Source organism: Trachinotus anak, unplaced genomic scaffold (genome assembly GCF_046630095.1).
Source record: "Trachinotus anak isolate AG129_WGS33_773 ecotype Australia unplaced genomic scaffold, CSIRO_AGI_Tana_v1 ptg000008l, whole genome shotgun sequence".
Classification (NCBI taxonomy): Eukaryota; Metazoa; Chordata; class Actinopteri; order Carangiformes; family Carangidae; genus Trachinotus; species Trachinotus anak.
This window is the reverse complement of record NW_027273859.1, coordinates 18,520,587-18,539,268: the sequence shown is the minus strand read 5'-3', so window position 1 is coordinate 18,539,268 and position 18,682 is coordinate 18,520,587. Positions and strand designations below refer to the sequence as shown.

At 39.1% G+C, this 18,682-nt stretch overlaps 2 protein-coding genes across 3 annotated transcripts; both read left to right on the top strand.

Moving 5' to 3' along the window:
* The first annotated feature begins 719 nt into the window (after positions 1-719).
* On the top strand, positions 720-4,172 carry LOC139624808 (macrophage mannose receptor 1-like). The gene is made up of 4 exons (XM_071484174.1): positions 720-1,243; positions 2,127-2,465; positions 2,554-2,645; positions 3,428-4,172. Exons 1-4 carry the CDS (start codon positions 898-900, stop codon positions 3,506-3,508), a joined length of 858 nt encoding a protein of 285 aa, XP_071340275.1. The 5' UTR covers positions 720-897; the 3' UTR covers positions 3,509-4,172.
* A 1,809-nt stretch (positions 4,173-5,981) lies between these two features.
* rassf2b (Ras association domain family member 2b) lies at positions 5,982-18,605 on the top strand. Of its 2 annotated transcripts, XM_071483228.1 has the most exons (11): positions 5,982-6,349; positions 9,805-9,852; positions 11,885-11,958; positions 13,067-13,142; positions 13,275-13,426; positions 14,600-14,715; positions 15,278-15,420; positions 15,750-15,903; positions 16,059-16,180; positions 16,318-16,415; positions 16,630-18,605. In XM_071483228.1, exons 3-11 carry the CDS (start codon positions 11,906-11,908, stop codon positions 16,697-16,699), a joined length of 984 nt encoding a protein of 327 aa, XP_071339329.1. In that variant the 5' UTR covers positions 5,982-6,349; positions 9,805-9,852; positions 11,885-11,905; the 3' UTR covers positions 16,700-18,605. The 2 variants fall into 2 exon arrangements, with proteins under 2 accessions (XP_071339329.1, XP_071339328.1); XM_071483227.1 differs by lacking the exon at positions 5,982-6,349 and having other exon boundaries at positions 9,672-9,852.
* The last annotated feature ends 77 nt before the right edge of the window (positions 18,606-18,682 follow it).

Sequence of the window (18,682 nt, the reverse complement as noted above, 5' to 3'; positions counted from 1 at the left end):
TTAATAATTTATTTTAGTTTTAAGTTGTGGAATTTGACTTTTTAACCAAATGACAGTTTCCCAGTGTGAATCACCAACATAGATTCCACCCAGTGATTTTAATATAAATACACCAGAAATACATTATTTACAATTTATATCTACTAAAAACTACTACAACTATTTTATAAGTTCTAGAGCAAGTTGAAAACCATAGTCAAGCTTGTTCAAAATGTAGTATGTTATGTATCTAGCTGCTGTCCTTGTAAATGCTTGATATAACATACTTCTCTTTTTACAACTGTTTTACTTCTTTTTTTATTATTATTTTTTAGTGAAATCAGAAATGGACTGTACAGAGCTTTTGATTTTTGTCTTCATTGGTAAGAGTTCTGATTGCTTTTATTTCATGTTGATGGTTTTTGGTTTCCAGTACCATCATACAGCTGAGAAATGTAGACCTGTAAGAGAAATTTCATAAGGGCAGTGAAGTCATTTGAACTCCTCTGACCATTCTTAATAATAATATTGTGTAGACAGAAGATGTCAGAGGAATATTAAGTTTTAACCAGCTCTCACTTGAATGTTCTTATTTTTAAATCCTCTTCAGTTTTAAAAACATTTTTTCTTCACTAAAAGTTACCTATATCTGACTCTTAAAGCTAGGATTGGAACACATTTGTTTCTGTGATATGCAATACTGTTTGTGGGTAATAACATGACTGATTTTCTCACTCATCTACTTGCCATTTGGTTTATTTGATGCTGATGATTGTATAAATCTAAAAGTAAACAAAAAATTTACAGTAATTTAAAGATGAGACATTTCTATATGTCCTCTATCATCAACCCTTAGGATTTGTCCTCACTTCCTGCTCTCACATCCCCTTTCGAGAGTACCACTATGTTAACCTGCCAATGACCTGGACTCATGCTCAGCATTACTGCAGAGAGAAACACACTGATCTGGCAACCATTGAGAGCGCTGATGACTTAAGCAGTTTAATCAGACCAAAGACTGACACCTCATGGATATGGATTGGACTGACTGATGACCCAAAATCCTGGAAGGGAGTTATGGGCAAAGATGCAAACTCCTGGAGGTGGTCAGCAACTGGTGAAACATCAGAAACAGATTACCACAACTGGTACTCCAATGAGCCGAATAATGAAGATGCACATCAGAAATGTGTGTTAATGTACATGGATGGAAGATGGATTGATGCAACTTGTCAACAAAGCTTATCCTATGTTTGCTTCGACGGTAAGAAAAAAAAAAAAACCTGATTTAAACCATGCTGAAAAACAGTGTATAACTGTGCTCTGTGGTTGAGTCTGTTTTGGTGTGGTCAGAAGTATGCTATATTGCACCTGCAGTAACCCCCCTAGGTGATGTCACAGTGTACTGACACACCCTAAAGTCCCCTTTAACATCACCATAGCAAGATGAGAAGTTAAACCACTTGAGAAAAAAAGATTTTCAGCCTCTGTTGAATTGGTCTTTAACTTATTTGTTCTTGGGACAGACTTTAAGATGCATACACACAAACACACACACACACTCCACTATGCCTGTAGAGAGATTCATTTAGATAATGTATTCCCTAGCCCTTTGGTCATCCCAAATAAATGCCTAACCTTAACTCTTACCCTAACTATAACCAAAGTCTAATTCCAACCCTACCTCCTAATCTGCTAACCCCAAAACCAGGTCTTAACCTTCAAACAGTATTCTCTACCTGTAAGGCCCTCAGTTTTTTTCACAGTGGTGATATGAGTCCACAGGAGTTACTGAGCATTATGATCCCCAACAGGATACTACAAATGACTTCTGGGTCTTTGCAGTAGCAAAATACTAAGTGGTGAAGAGGTACTGAGGTACTTTACCTGAGTAAAAGTAGTAAAACTACAGCATAAAATGACGTCCTGTCTTCTACTTTACTTAAGTAAGAGTTATGTAAAATTATTACCAGCAAAATATAGTTTAAGTATGAAAAATAAAGGTCCTGTTGACTACATCTACTACATCTTATAAGTTGATTGTATGTTTTGTATGTAAAATCTTAATCTCCACAGTAACACTTCCATCTCCTCACAGCTAATGCTGCTGGGCTTCTCACACTAATTTTACTTTTCCTCCATTGCAGATACAAATCCTCCAGGTCAAAGAACATATACTGTAAAAAACGATCCACAGACATGGAATGATGCCCAGACTTATTGCAGAACATACCACACAGACCTGGCTGTGATCGGCAATGCTCAGGAAAATGCAGAGGTGATGTCAATGATGTCAACACAATTTGTGTGGATTGGCTTATACAGAGTGCCATGGAGGTGGTCCGACAAGAGCAGCAGCTCCTTCAGAAACTGGCTAAGAGGAGAGCCAAATCAACCTGGTAGAGAATACTGTGCGGTTGAAAATCCAGGCCATTTTTTTGGTAATCTGAACTGTGACGCTAAAGTTTTCTCCTGGTGCTATAAAGGTGAGATAAATATACATAAATCAAATAAAAGCTTTTCTGATTTTTTTTCTCACAATACAATAATATTTTCCTGCTTGGTTTGACCTAGACCTGAGAGTGAAGTTGAAGTTGGTGCGCGTGAAGATTCAGGCTGATGCTGACCTTTCAGATCCAGCTACTAATACCCAGATTGTACAACAGGTAAAAGCCCCTCCTATCCTACACAACTAAATCTCAGGCATCATAACGTTTGTCCATCCATCTGATCAATTCCCAGGATTCGATCTCATAATCTGTGTGAGGATGAGACCTTGGGCATCAGACCTCAGGATTTCAGGATCAGACCTTAGGGCTCAGACCTGAAGCATTAGAGGGTCAGATCTCAGGCATCAGACTTCAGCAGACTTAACACCTCAGGCCTCAAAGGTGATCTCTGACATCATATGTCATGGCCAGACCTCAAGAATCAGAATCAGAATCGCGACCACATCTTCACATTCAGACCTCAGTGTTCCTGACCTCAAGGGCTAGATCTCAGTGTAAGATTTCAGGGATAAGACCTCAAGCACCAGATTTCAGAAATCAGACCTTAGGATAAGATCTCAGGATCACACCTCTGTTTGAGACTTTACACTTAAGGATCAGACCTCAGGGATAAGACCTCATAGCCAGACTTCAGGATCGGATCTCTGGATCAAATCAAAGACATCAGATTTCAGTAACAGTCATTGGGAATCAAAATGGCCTCCGACAAAAAATGAATTATACTGACACAAATAACCACAATCAAAACAGCCCTGACTTTGAACTCTGATAACTCCCTAGAAGTATATTAACACACGATATAAACAATGTTTATTGTGTGCAGTATATCAAATGCTACAATAATATTTAAAGTGGTTTCTGTTTTTTGAGGCTAGATTTCTAAAATGCTTATATCATTCAAACAATGGGCTTCTAATGTTACCTTTATTCCCTCTCAGCTAGGAGAAAGGTTTAAGGCTTTACGGAGTGACGTTACCCTGAGGTGGGCGACTCAACCCAGAAAACAAGGAAGAGTCTGATGAAGCCAGTGGAAAATCCAATTGAAGGCACAATGAAGGGATCCAAAATCGATGTAGTAGATAACTCTGTTAACCAAATGTAGTAGATCGAATACTCTATCATTAGACTCTATCATTTAGAGTTTAAAACTAAATATGTGGTAACTGTCACTAATGTTCTTGTAAAGAATCACATGCATTAACACATTTTAAAAGTGACTCAACACCAGGCTGAGAACCAGTGTTTTACTGCCCTCTCTGGTGGGAGGTTTCATGTCAGCATCATGATGAGCGAGGCCAGAAACATGCTCTGCTGCACCTGTATCTACACCCAACAATGATGTCACGGGGTACTTGAATACACTTTTATGTTACTGCAGCCAGGTGAGAAGTTAAACCGCTGGAGATTCAGCAAAGATAAGATTTTCATGGGGTTTTACTTTTCAACAGTCCACTTTCTCTGTGTTTTGTGTGTAGGCACTCTGCTATGAAATCTTTCTGAGACAGCAATAGAATGAGTGAATAAATGAATAGTTACAACAATGGATGTTTGATTTAATTACAGATTGTTTTTTCGTCCATTGTGAGTGAGTGTGGCATAGGCTCAATAAAACACTCAAAGAGGTCTTGATATATGAACGATGGAGGGTAATTTTTAACCTCTAACGCATCTGTTTTTTGCATAAATTCATGACACCGTTTTGTTGTGTATTATGATTATACTTTGAGTTATAAACGGTTTTATTGTTTGCTTTCTTTTAATTATTATTATAAATATAGTTTTTAGTCTACGACAGGTAGTCTATGGTATAACAAAATGACATAGTTTTGCTGTAATTCATGGCTTCCTGCTGTTGTCTACTTAATAAAGTCAGTGTGAAGCATACAATTTGCTAATGATCTCTTCTTATGTCAATTCACCTTCTCCCAAAATTCATCCTCAGGTGTTTAAACTCAAATAAAAAAAATTTGGACGTGAAGCAATAAACCGTGAAGGAACAGCACAAAATATCTCCGTCAATGTCATTTGCAGGGTGGTTCAGCACTTCTTACTTTTCTTTTTTAATGTCTGGATTTGTAATACTGGCCAGCACACAAACATTGCCCTTTAAACTGGCTAGAAATTGAACAAGAATCATGACAACCGCAGTAGATATAAAATTAGATGTGTGTGTGTGTGTGTGTGTGTTTAATGTCTATTATTGACTGCTGGAAATGCTTCTTTCACTATTTGAATTATTAAATCCTAGAAAGGCATTTCAAAAGTCAATACAAATGGTAGTTTATATATACTGTAAATGGAACATTACCCACGCAAAATACAGTTTATGACAGCACATTACCAATTTAGATGTTGCCATTTAGAAATATTAAGACATAATTCAAAAGGCAGCTTTCAAGTTTCAATGTCTTTCTTGTCGAGACAGTTCTTCAGACAGGTCAGATACTCAAAAAAGACTATCTAGTTTTGTTGTTTTGGTGTTTATTTTTCCTCTTGTATTTTGTTCAGAATCTTTATTAGCAATGAGCATGACTTGGGTGACTATGGGTAAAACAGAAAATGTTGTGCATACAGTACAAATTACACAAGTCAATATCACTGCAGACTCACTCAATATAGAGTGACAGACTTATGAAGTGACCATAGGTTATGGTGGAGCAAACTTTTGTTAACATTTAGAGCATGTGCTGTAAAATATTCAATCAGGGATTTATTGCAATTTCTGTGACTGTGTATATGTTTATATTTTTTGTAGTAAGTCATGACCACTTTGATCAATCATTACCAAATTTTATGTATGGACTAGGTAATGACCTTAGATCATATATGTACTGCATTTCATACAAATCCATGAGCGGCAGCTGATTCAGAGATGCAAACGTTTCGCATTTGTAGTGCCCTCTAGAGGAAGAAAATCCCAAGACTCTATAGAAAGGCAAGGAGCTAAGGTCTGCAGTTGCGCAAAGAGTGTGTTACAGTAGCATTATCCAATTTTGATTTATGATCATTTGTGTAAAATCGATCTTAACAACAGTTTAAAAGTTTATAATTTCCAAAGGGATTGACTTTCTCTGCTTGGACCCCCTAACAACCTTACAGTTTTAGCAACTAAATTCCTGCACAATTAACTCCATCTTGTAATGGAATATAATTCTCATTTGATTATCAGCTAATGTTTAAGAAATTATGAGCAAATTATGAGCTTCCATACATATTATTGATATATTGTTATTGCAGTTTCTTGCAGCTTTCCCGCTCTTTGCTGTTCTCTGCCACTTTGCTGCTGTAATAAATCCTGTCTTATCTTATCTTATATAAAACTTGCAAGTTATAAACGGGACGACTAAGTTTGATATTGGACGCTTAAAATATGTTTTTTCATCTGTTTTATTTGCATTTGGCACTTTATTTATTTATTCATTTATTTATTTGGGGGGGGGGGGGGGGTCCATTGAATAACAATGACTGCCTGATTCTCCACCGGCTCTCCCCATTGTTTTCCTGCGTTCATTCAGCGCGAACAAAGGGGCCGTCGGGGCCGCTCTCTGATTGGCTGCCGGCCCCGAGGCTCGTGCTGCGCCGCGAGCTCCGCCACGACAGATGGACCCCTCGCGCGCCCTCCTCCTCCTCCTCCTCCTCCTCGCGGTAGACGCGCGCGCACCACTGATTGTCTCCGACGGCCGGGGAGCGCGCGAGTTACCGGAGGAGTCCGCCGTTTAACGGACAGAGGAGAAACCGGAGGAGAACCGGGGAGCCCGCTGCGGTGCCCCCCCCCTCCCGCCCCCCACCGGGGCTCGGTGTAGCGGAGAGAGGAGCTGCGGAAGTCGGCGGGGATCAGACAGAAGCGGCGGCGTGGCGAAGTAGGCTTGATCGTGATGGTGTCTGCGGGTGGATGTGGACTGGGTGTAGTTTGATTACGTGAATGTTTTTGTACAAAAAAAAAAAAAAAAAAAGAAAAGACTTAAAATTGTTTTGACAACATAAGATACAAAGTCGCCGTCATACATGCAGATGTAAAATCTCGGATTAACAGGCATGAGTGGTGCGTTTCAGTTCCCATGCAGCGGTAAGAGGCATGCTCCGTCGCGCTCAGCCTGGATCCCGAAACAGAGCATGTTAGATAATAATATCTTCTCATCGTGGGGTCTTTATCAGGGAATTGTGCGTTGAGATGTTTTGGTAAACTGGTTACATAACGAGCAATATTTAGGATTCCTCTCAGCACACATGAGACTGGCGAGTCAGAGGCAAGGAGTGCTTTAAGAAAGACCCTCTGCCAAAAAGTGAATACCTAATCTTTTGCCCTGTGGTGTGCTCAGTAGACTTAGTTTCACCTTAATGGTCATTTTGCAGTTGTGTATAATATTTAGTCTATTCATCTTTGGTATAAATGGGATAGACAAATTCAACAGCACAAGTTTCAGCCTCTAAAATAATCATGCATGACGATGATGATGAATGATGGACCCCTGTAAAACTGTAAAAACAAAAAAAATGAAGCATTATAACCTTCATGAAGGGAGGAGTTATTGCATGGCTGTTGTGCTAGACTGCATTAGCTTTACATAAGTGAACCTTATAAGCCAGCCACTGTCAACTAGGTCTGCAGCTAACTGTTATTTCCCTTATTCCATAATCTACCAATCGTGTTCTCTTTTAATCAGTGGGTCTATAAAATGTCATGGCAAAAAAATGCCCATACGTTCCTAGTACCCATTGTGACATCTTTAAAATCTTGTTTTGTCCAACCTAACACTTTACAAAGATATTCAGTTTACCATCACAGAACACTATGAAAATACAGATAATAACCACATTTAAAAAGCTGGAACCATTGAATTCTTTAAACTGTTTTATGCTTGAAAAATTACTTATCAGAATAGTTTCAAATAGATACAGCGATAAGGCGCAAGAATAGCTTCAGCTTGATCTGGAGAATCTGGAAGCCATATTTAGATTTAGATCAAGTCTTGCAACATTTTTGACAACCTCAGTACGCCTAACAAGGAGCAAGAGAGACAAACACACATAGGCCTACACTATTTTTGGCTCAGTGTTGTGGGATAGTTGCTGGAGCTCAGATGTTTTTGGTGTTGCTATGACAATGGTGACAATAGTGAGGCAGAGAAGTAGTAATGTGGAGGCTGAATACAGGGGTGGTGGTGGGTTTGAATGAGGACAGGAGGAGGTCCGGAGCTATTCATCGTCCATTTCGGCCAAAGTCGTTGTCAGAGGAGAGAGGAGGTTCAGAGGCAACAGGGCAAAGGGGCAGAAAACAACTGGGCATGTGTGTCAATGAAAGAGAGGGGGGGGGGGGGGGGTCAGGAAGTTGTGGTCATGAGTTTTAATAGCATAGTGGACGGCTTCACAAGGGAGAATGAAGGAGACGGAGGAGAAAGCTGAATGGGAAAAACAGACGCACAGCAGAGAGGAAAAATTGGACAGCCACTAATAAACTGAGTTGCTGTGGTACAAAACAACTGAGCAGATGAAGCCGAATGAGACATAGGGATACAGAGAAGGGGGGGGAAGACAGAGGCTGAGGATTGGCTGACCATGTAATGAGGAACAGGGGAATTCAGTGAGTCAGTGAAGTTTACATTTGGACTGCTGTCCAGAAAAGAGAAGAGCTCTGTGATCTGAAGCAGGACTGGGTCAGCTGTGGGTCAGTCTGGCTGCATTTATATGCTGTTGGCCTGAAAACAGAAAGCTGAGACAGCTTTCTGGAGTCTAAATGTCATACAGATAATTTCCACAGACACAAGGTTGGTTGTAACAGACAGCAAACAGCTGTCACTGGTTTGGAGCTGGTTTAGTTTTTGGTAATTTATAAAGTTCTCTAGGCTTTAGAGCTGCAATGATGAGTTAATTAATCAATTAGTCAATCTAAAGAAAGTAAGTCTGGAGCTGTATTGAAAATCAAGTCATCAAGTCAATCAAGTCATTTTTCAAGCAAAAATGCCAAATATTTGATGGCTTCAGGTTATAAAATAGGAAAATGTGCAGATTTTACTTGGTCTTACATTATAATAGATTGAATCATTTTGGGCTCTGTACTATTGACCAGACAAAACAAGAGATTTAATGATGTCACAGTGTGCTCTGAGATATTGTAATGGGTGGTTTTCTGTCACGCTATCGACCAACAGATTAATCAAGTAATAATAATAATTCCAGCCCTAATAGCCTTTATAGGATCATAATTTTGTTTGCTAATTCTTTCATGTGTAATGTAGCCTTTACAGCCGGGAAAGACAAGGCTTACAATAAACACAAACCCTACGTAATATCTAGTGTCATATCACAACATCAATATTGCACTGAAATAACCCTCAGCTGTATCCACTGCTTTGAGAAAACTGAGTTTTAAGAGCAAACTTTACACCAAAAGCAAACACTGAACAGGATACACGTTATACAACAGCGAAGGATGCTCCAGCAGCTGCTTTGAAGGTTAAATGTCTGATTTGATCTTTATTTTAGGAGCCTGAGGCAACATTAGGGAAGGATCGATTTTTGCTATCAGGTGGCATTCTAGTTGATTTGCGAGACAGTTACAGCGTCGTCTTGGTTTGACTGGCGGCTGCATATCTGTCTCACACCATTGGCATCATCTGTTAATGACTCTACAAGCATGGCCAGCCTTGACCATGACTGCAGTATTAAAAACTAATGATTTCCATTGTGTAGGTCAGTGGTGGCTTTTGAGCGCTTGACAGGGCTAATATAGGTGCTGAAATATTGATAGAGCTTGGCAGGGGGCTGGGCTGATTGGTTTTTTAATATTTAATTTGTTCACAATAACTGAGCACATGTGTTTCAGAGATTGACAGCTTCACGTTAGTTATCAGCACCGTGTGTTTAAAGCTGCTGAATTACTTTGCTTATCAGATTTTCAGTATCCTTATTTACGCTAAAACACTAGGTACATGTCTGATGTGAGTGTGATAGTAGGGTAAGACAGTTTACTTGTGAGTTTTATCAGATTTTCCACCCGCGCTCATGTATGTAAACTGGTTGGACTGGTGCATCATTATTCATCCGTGCTGCTTGAATTGAGGAAGTTTTGGGCTGTGTAAGGGCTAGTGTCAGTTTCCTGTGTGACTGACTGAGTAAAGGAGGAAGCGATTTAACGGAAGGGGAGCACTTCCTTTAAACGCCCCCACTCTTCCCCGTCTCTTTGTGTGTCACACTCACAAGAGACGACCCTGTGGGCTGTTTAAAATTGACACCTGAGTGACAAACCTGTTTTTACCTGAGGATACATATTGAATCTACCTGTCTAATCTCTCACTCTCTCTCCCCACATCTGCAGCTCCCTTTTTTTCTGGTTGTTCAACAACATCGCACTGTCTTCACTACGGTAAGATCATTTGTCATCATCTCACGAACCGTTACACCATAACTACTTGGCGGATATGTCTCTCTGACTTTCAGTATTGATATATTGTTAGTTGTGGTGTTGTAAACACACTGGCAGCCTTATTACAGAGTAATACTTAACGTCAGCTGAGAGGCCTTTAGTGAAAGGGCGTTCCGCTTATGTACAGAAATTTAAAAGTCAATACTATATTTTAGCCCGTTTACCACACATCACGTGTACTTTATGTTACTTTGTCTTAGAATAACATTTCACAACATAATCTAGTTTAAAAAGTCTATACCTTGATTTTTGATGATTTGATCGGAAATTAATCAAATTCAGTGGTTATCTGGAACACCTCTGTGGGGCTGTACAGTGGTAACATCAGGATGTTAACGCCCTCACAGCGGATAATGCTAACATGTGGATGTTAGCACTGCATATTGAAAGTATAATGGTTATATGGTTATATACCATATCAACGATCTTAGTTTAGCCTGTTAGCAAACTAACATTTGTTAATTAGCACTACACATAAAGTACAGTTACAAGTTACAAGGCTGATGGGAACGTCATTAATTAAAATTTTGACCTGATGATGGCACCTGATGAAAAGACAGGTGTTCACCAAAGTTATTACAAATTGTGAGGGAAACGTGAATGTCCGTTCCAGCTTTCATGGCAACCAAAAGTCATTTTTAGAGCAATCAGTTTGAATCACTTAGTCGATTGATAATCGTTAAATCATAAAAATTATTTCTCAAACACCTGCAAATTAAATATGATTGGGTTTTGGGCTGCTTTTCGGCCAAAACAATACATTTTATAGACATTTTATAGACCAGGCAAATAATCAGCAAACTAGTCGATCATGAAAATAATCAGTAGTTGTAGCCCTCGAAATTTAATTCAAAAACACAAAAGTGAACGTCATGTTGGCAGAGGATCATCGGGGTAATTAGGATTCATCTTCTGGGGACTTAATCAAATACCATAGCAATCCACCCAAAAGTTGCCAAGACATTTGGGAAAAAGCTAAAAATCTCAAGCTCAAGCTTAAGAAGATAAGTCAGGGTGATGACTAAAATCAGTGGGCTTTATCCTCTATGGACCATAAATGTCTGTACAAAATTTTATATCAATCAAATGAATAGTTGTTGAGATTTTTCACTCTGGGTCAACCCACCAACACTGTGACCCATAGCCAGGAAGTAAAATGTCCTGATTCATGTTGCTGCAACAATGTGAGTTGAATCCTCTTGAATGAGTTTTAAAATGTCTTCAGTTCCTCACCTATATGTCAAGAGGAGAGACTGCATGCACTGTATGTATAGATGCTAATATGACAGATAAATGTATATAATCTTTGCTGGCGGTGCTGCCAGTAGCATGCTCAGACATAAATGTGTAAGAGGCTGAAATAATTAGGTGCAGTAGGTGGCCCATGTGTCCTGCACCTGTTCATCTCCTTCCGGAGGCTTCTGTCCTGCCTCCTCTGTAGACACACAAAGACACACACACACACACACACTCACTCATTTAGCAAAGGAGGAAGGAAAACTCTTCAGGGTGATGGCAGAGTGCCATTTAAACAGCTGCATGTGTGTGTGTGTGTGTGTACGTGTGTGTGTTTTGGAGTGTTTATGTGTAAAAGAGAGAGACTGACATGAGGACAGAATTAAAACGATGACAGGGAAGAGAAAATATATTGTAAGCAAATGGGAGCAAGAGAGTGTGAAGAGCAGCTGTCTCAATCCATCTCACAACAAATGTTATGATTGTGCAGAGAGACATATTGGTGTTCTATCAGTTGGTCTGTATGTGGAAGGAAATAGTTGACAGGAAAGTAGATATGATCTGCTGTTATTGTTTGCTGTCTGGAGCTGTACCTGCTCCTCCTCTTCCTGCAGTCACTTTCCTCCTCTCCACGCTTCGCTCTTTGTGTCTGTGCTCGCTGCTGGTCATGAGGAGTCATGAGACTGAATCGGATAGATGAAAATTTTAAACTCTGTGTTGCTTCTTTGTCTCGCAGCTCCTCTCATGATTACTGAAAATGGATGATATACATGACGGGGTTCAGATTGGAGAGAACAAGTTCATCAGCAAGTAAGGATTAAATTCCCCACTGTTTCTCACATGAACACACATACACATATATATAGAAACCTATGTCAAACAGTCATTCTAACCTCTATTAACCTTATGTTTAAAACAATTAGGCTATAGTTTAAAATAAAAATGTGTGAAAAAGTTGGATGTTAGAGCACCACACTGGTGGTTTTGCATGTATCTGCCATACATACATTTATTGATTTGTTGATTCATCAGTTGAACTATGTAGTATTTAAGTACTTGCAGGGGGCTCATGTAACACTAGTCATGCTGTCAATACAGTGATAAAAATCAACATGCAGAGACGTAAAATTTGCTGGTTGTATGTTATGTAACATATGTGATGTAAAATGCATAACAGTCATGGTCACAGTGAACACAAGAGTCAATTTAATTTTTTTCCACAGCTTTAATATCATTACATGGCCATGCAGTGGAAATCAGGGGCTGTTTTGAAAACACACACTGATGGTGCATTCAGGGGCTCGATATTTGCTCCAGCATCCAAAATGTATGAGTCAGCTGCCAAAACAGTGGTGCATTCACAAGCTAAGCTGTTAGAAAATGAGACCAAGTTTGAAAACAGGTGGCAAACATACAGCTTCTCGAATCTGAAGGTTTGCTGCTTTTCTGTGCACTTTGTGAGAGTAAAATCTGTTGATCAAATACAACAAGTATATGAATATATCTCCTTGTGCCATGGGAAATTATAACAAACATTGTTCACTAGGATCTCACATTGCATTGACAAAGAACTTTTTCTTTCAATTTAATAAAGTGACATGGTCGCTGTGATTAATTTCAACATTATTATAACCTTTATTCAATCAGGTAGTCTCACTGAGATCAAGATCTCTTTTGCAAGAGAGACCTGAGTACAGCAGGAGAAAGCATACAGTGACAAGGCACACAACAAAACATCGCCTGTCACTCACAAGCACACACAAATTGCATCGGAAACAGAATAACCTTTACCTTAGGCTTTGGAAAATAGGCAGCAGTAATGTGCACATGTACACATGACTTGTTAGTGGGCCAAAATAAGCAGCAAGTTCCTTTAAATAGCATCTCCTCCCCAGTGATTCAACATCTTTGTCTCTAGGGCAACAATCCTCTCCCATCTTAAGACATACAACCTCTACTATGAAGGGCAAAATCTCCAGCTCAGACACAGAGAAGTGAGTATATCTACAGAATATTTATGTGTGTGTGTGTGTGTGTGTGTGTGTGTGTGTGTGTGTGCGTGCGTGTGCGTGTGTGCACGTGTGTGCATGCACATTGATCACAGTTCCATTCCTCTTTCCCAACAGGAAGAGGAGGAGCTAATTATTGAAGGGTTGCTAAATATCTTCTGGGGTCTGCGGCGACCAATCAGGCTTCAGATGCAGGATGACCACGAGCGAATCCGACCACCCCCCTCCTCCACATCCTGGCACTCGGGTTGTAATCTGGACAGTCAAGGGTGAGAGATCTAGACAGATCCAGTTACACCACACTGACTGGAAATGGTGATACACAGGAGGTCAGCAAGGGCAGATATAGATTACGTGTAGTTTGTCTGGTAAGAAATGACCTGGTATTTAGTGTTTCTTAAACCAGTATCATTAACTTCGGTTAATGTTTGTTGACATTATTTAATGTTGCTGATTCAATTCCCTGCAAATACACAGGCTGTTAAATCCTTAAAAAAAACACCAATTGGCAACAGTCCATGGACAAAAGTGAACCCTTTAATCCTCAACTGGCTCAGTTCTGGATTTTACCCCAAATTACCACAAGTCAGTCTGTCATTAGGCTTGAAGCCTCATTTTCATTTTTACCTAAAACAGACACAAAAAGTCATTTATCAAGGATACAACAGTGAACATATCAACAATAAGTAAATAAAAATGGTGTTACATTTGAATTCGATTATATTAGATTAGTACAGGTACTTAGGCATTGAAATGCAGTTTGGCATCTAACCAGAAGTGCAGAAAGCAGTAAGTGCAAATATATACAGACATAATATGCATATAATAGCATAACAGTAACAGCATATTATAGAACGAATAGATAGAGCTATAAATATATATACTGTATATATACAAATACACATATATACATACATATTATACACACATACATATACATATAATTAACTACATGTGTCAGTTAGCAGCATTTACTAGGACCAAAAAAGGTCTGGCTTTCAGGATTTGATAATGTAGAAGTTTACAACAGTCCAGAAAATTGCAAAATGACTCTCACAAATCATGGCAGCTTATCTCAAACACATAACAGACTGTATCAAGAAAGAGAAACAGCTGTCACAAGTTGAAGCTAAACAGCAGGGATATGACGTACACACAGTGTGTGGTGTATAAGTGGTAAATAAAATACTGCTTCTTGGCAGGAAACGAGACTCAGTCCTGTATTAGTGTTTGTTCAAGTCTTGGTTTTTGCACTGTTGCCTGTAACACCGCTCACTTTTGTTTCATATGCAGCCAGTGTCATCAAGATTATAATACCAGTTTATATCTACAGAATATTTTTGGCTGTGTCTTTACAGTTTTTCCAGCTTGCGGCTCTTGTTCTTTAGCGCTGTGTGTCTTCATCTCTTAGTCCCATACTCTCTCTTGTCTCCCTTTCAAAGTTCCCCCAACAGCACAGATGGTCAACAGATGAGACCACAGAGCCCGCCCACAGTAGAAGTGACGCCGCCTGACAACCAACCCAATGACAACGGTGTGACAGAAGAAGAGACAGAAGGTGAATGGCTTTACTGACAGTAATGCAGTGTATTACTCCCTTTGCTGTAATAAGAATGCAGTGAACAACATTGATTAAATATGCTTAAAAGACACAACTGGATTTGTAATAAAGCTGCTGTATATAAGTAAACCATCACTGTTGGGTGGAAACCTCATCTCTAAAATGGCAACTTCTTGTGAGCAAGTAATTAAAACCTTATTTTTATTTTGTCAGGAGATGGTTTTGGAGTTTGTTTTCAAGCCATAGAGAAGTATACTTTATACTTCCATTAGTTGGAATGAAAACATAAAACTTGCATTTGAAAATACAAATAGAAAAAGAAGTGAGCACCACCTTTTTCTCTCATATTTGCTTCATCCTGTCTTTATTGAAGCATTAGAAAGACAAATTTTGTTTCTAGTTCTGTACATGTGATGTTAACTCTCATGATGTTATTGTGATGTAAATTTGGTCTTAAAATATCCACACCCCTATTTTTAAGATTGCAAGCATAAAAATGACATTCTTTGGGAACAGTCAGTGATGTCATTATTATTATTGATTGATATTGATTGCACAGAGGACAGTGAGAGCTCCACTCAGCTCCTCAGGACAAAGAGTGATGCTGGAGTCCTAAGACGGGGCCAGCGACGCTCACCAAGCGACCAGAGGAAAATTCGACGCCATCGCTTCTCCATCAACGGACACTTCTACAACCATAAGGTGAAGCCAGCCCCACATGTTTGTCAGTGGATTTTTGGAAAGTTTGAAAAAATGATGTAATAATGTCATAATCAATTATTTGTGCTACTTCTAAACAGATGCTGGACTTGATGTGTTGTAAATCATTATTAAATGTTGATGTATTGCTTATGAATGATAAATAGGGAGACATAAATGTTACTGAATTTGTTTTAAGCTAATGAGAGAAACACTAATTAATTTGGCTTTGTACACAGCGACCCATGCATGTATATAACTTTATACAAATAAATACTTGGAAAGTTATATTTGAAATTAAATAATTCATTTGCCTGTTTTTTTTCCCTCAGACAGCAGTGTTTACTCCTGCTTTTGGCTCAGTGACTAATGTCCGCATCAACAGCTGCATGAGAACACCTCAGGTGCTACGAGTCCTCCTCAACAAGTTTAAAATTGAAAACAGCCCAGATGATTTTGCGCTTTATCTTGTCCATGCAAGTGGAGGTGAGTGTGAATTACTTGTCCAGGGTATAAACGTGGGTTTAGCGAATGATCAAGAGAAGGAATTCAGGCTTAATCCTACAGCAGTAATAAACATACATGTATTATTTGTTTTTGTTCTGTCAATCATTACCGTTTTGGATGTGTTGATGTTTCAGAGCGCGTGAAGCTGAAGCGGAGTGACTTTCCTCTGGTGCTGAGAGTAATGCAGGGCCCATGTGAGCAGGTCTGCAAAGTTTTCCTCATGGAAGAAGATCTGGGGGAAGAAGTCACATATGATGTAAATGACCACTTTCACTGTAGAAGTGAATGAACATGTTTTACTCAATTTGTGGGACAGTGTGCATCCACAAACTCATTGCCACTCTGTCTCCAGCACACTTATATTTACTAGACAAGTCTCTTCTCTTCCACCAGGTGGCACAGTATATCAAGTTTGAGATGCCCGTCCTGCAGAGTTTCATCACCAAGCTGAAGGAGGAGGAGGACAGAGAGGTGCAGAAACTCAGGAGAAGGTACAAGAAGAAAACCTACCTCAATTCATTGTGTTGTGTCTTTTTTCTGTTTTGCCGATAACGAGCCACAGTCTTCAACATGTCCAGCAGATGTTATGAGCTAACAAATACTAACAAATGTTTCTATATAGAATTACAACTATTATAAAATGTATATTTTCCGACCCAGACATTTATTCATTCCCAATATGCATTTGTCTGCTTGCACTTGCAGGTATAATTATCTTCGGTGTATAATTGAGAAACAGCTCCGTTGTCTTCCAGAGGGGGCGACGTGTATGTGACCTGCTCACGGTGAGGACCCCCTCCAGCACATCAAACTGTCAAAACCTTTCCCAGAGTACAATATTCTCCACCCAGCTGTGCCTGAGAATTAGCTGACAAGAACCTGATGTACGTCTTTCAGTGATTACCGTGCTCCTCTGAATCCCTGCCTCTGCATGGAGTCTGTCATGAATCATTCAATCAGTCAACTCACAGACAAAACATGACCCGTGTGCATGTTAAGTGTGAACATCTCAGCAATAGTCTTGAAAGTGATGACTTAAACAGTCTTGTAAGGTGTATTCAAACCCGATCACTTCATCTCTGCTTTTCTCTCTCTATTTTTTTGTCCATACATACAATACACAGAGAAAGACATTCCTCTACATCTGAGTAATTTTAGTGTCAGCAAAGTACTTTGCAGAATGAGCCTAAAATGTGACGTCCTGTCTAAGCCCCCGGACTGCACTCAAAATCAATTTAAAGCACAAACATAATATTATATGCTCTTAGAAAAGTGCCTGTTCAAAGGTTTCTCCAAGCACAAAGACACAAACTTTGATAAATATTTTGAAGGAAGTTCTGGGGGTTTTAGTATAAAGAACACAGCTATGGTAGAACCACTTCAGACCACACAGTTTAGCAAAACGTTTTGGCCTCTAAAGCTGACACCATCCAGTCCCGGATTGCACTTGGTGCTTTTATCTTTTTTAATTTGTAAAATATTGTAATTGAAGGAATATGATTGATCCTCATCATTTTATTGCAGCTGAGAACTTCACTGCAGCAATTAGTAAAGGCCATGTGAACTGAAAATGTGTTTATGTTGTTACCATCAGACTGATGGTGACAACAGTTGTCCCTACTCTGCAGGCATTTTATAATTGACGTTAAAGGAATAGTTTGGCATTTTGGGAAATACATTCCTTCATTTTCTTGCTTACAGTTAGTTGAGAAAATCGTCTGTACAGTACAGACTCTCATGTCTCTACTGTGTATATGAGGTTACCACCGGCCACTTATCTTTATTTAGCATAAAGATTAGAAAGAGGGGGAAACAATGGCAACAAAATCCCCCCAGCAGCGCCTTTAAACTCACTGAGCTCACTAAGCCTTTATTTAACTAAGCTAACTGGCTGCTCACTGTAGCTTCATATTTACCATACAGACATCAGAATGCTACCAATTGTTTCATCAAACTCTAGTATATTTGTCAAACTATTCCTTTAAAATAAATGCATCCGGAAATGATTTGACACTTGTGGGCCCCTTTTGTTTTCCGGTTGTCTGAATGTCCTTACTTGTGTTATTGACATTTTAAACACAGTAGGCTACATAAGTGATAGATTAACAATTTTAGCATCATTGTTCACACAATGGATCCTGGTTGGTGTTAGCCTTGGTGAAGAATATTAATGGGTTTTTTTTTTCCTTTTACATCAAACAAAGAATGACGCAAAAAGCACAAAACACAAGTTAACTCCCATAAGACTGTGAATTATTCTGATAATCTTTAATTGAGAATGTTTTACATGTACAACTGATCATTTCAAAGCAGTACAGTTTGCCTCCACATGTACAGCGCTTTGCATATGTCTGCTTTTATCTGTGTGCGTACAGAATGTTGGTTCAGTATTTCTAACCCATTTGTTGAAAATCTACAGTACACCGTGGACTATGTCATCGAGAGTGTGTGTGTGTGTGTGTGTGTGTGTGTGTGTGTGTGGTTCTGAAAGTGTGCATGTTATATTTTTAGTGACTCTTTAAGATTTGCCTGCTTTTGTATTGTCTCTTTTACAAAATAATGAAGAAACTCTGTCTTTAAAATATTCAGAACTCATGCCACTACTTAGAAAATGTAGTTTTTTTTTTTTTTTCGTACGATGATTGTTATTTAATAAAAAACTTATCTTGAGAAAAGATGTACATATGTATCCGTGGTCTCCTGTATCGTTCAGGTCAGTGGGTGAAAAGTCTTGCATGTTATATAATGACGTTTAAAG

Bases quoted from the DNA above. Each gene is read 5' to 3' on its own strand.
- rassf2b (XM_071483228.1), top strand. From the start codon at position 11,906: ATGGATGATATACATGACGGGGTTCAGATTGGAGAGAACAAGTTCATC. The intron at 11,959-13,066 runs GTAAGGATTAAA...CTTTGTCTCTAG, and splicing joins GAGAACAAGTTCATCAGCAA to GGCAACAATCCTCTCCCATC. The intron at 13,143-13,274 runs GTGAGTATATCT...CTTTCCCAACAG, and splicing joins TCCAGCTCAGACACAGAGAA to GAAGAGGAGGAGCTAATTAT.
- LOC139624808 (XM_071484174.1), top strand. From the start codon at position 898: ATGACCTGGACTCATGCTCAGCATTACTGCAGAGAGAAACACACTGAT. The intron at 1,244-2,126 runs GTAAGAAAAAAA...CCTCCATTGCAG, and splicing joins ATCCTATGTTTGCTTCGACG to ATACAAATCCTCCAGGTCAA. The intron at 2,646-3,427 runs GTAAAAGCCCCT...ATTCCCTCTCAG, and splicing joins ATACCCAGATTGTACAACAG to CTAGGAGAAAGGTTTAAGGC.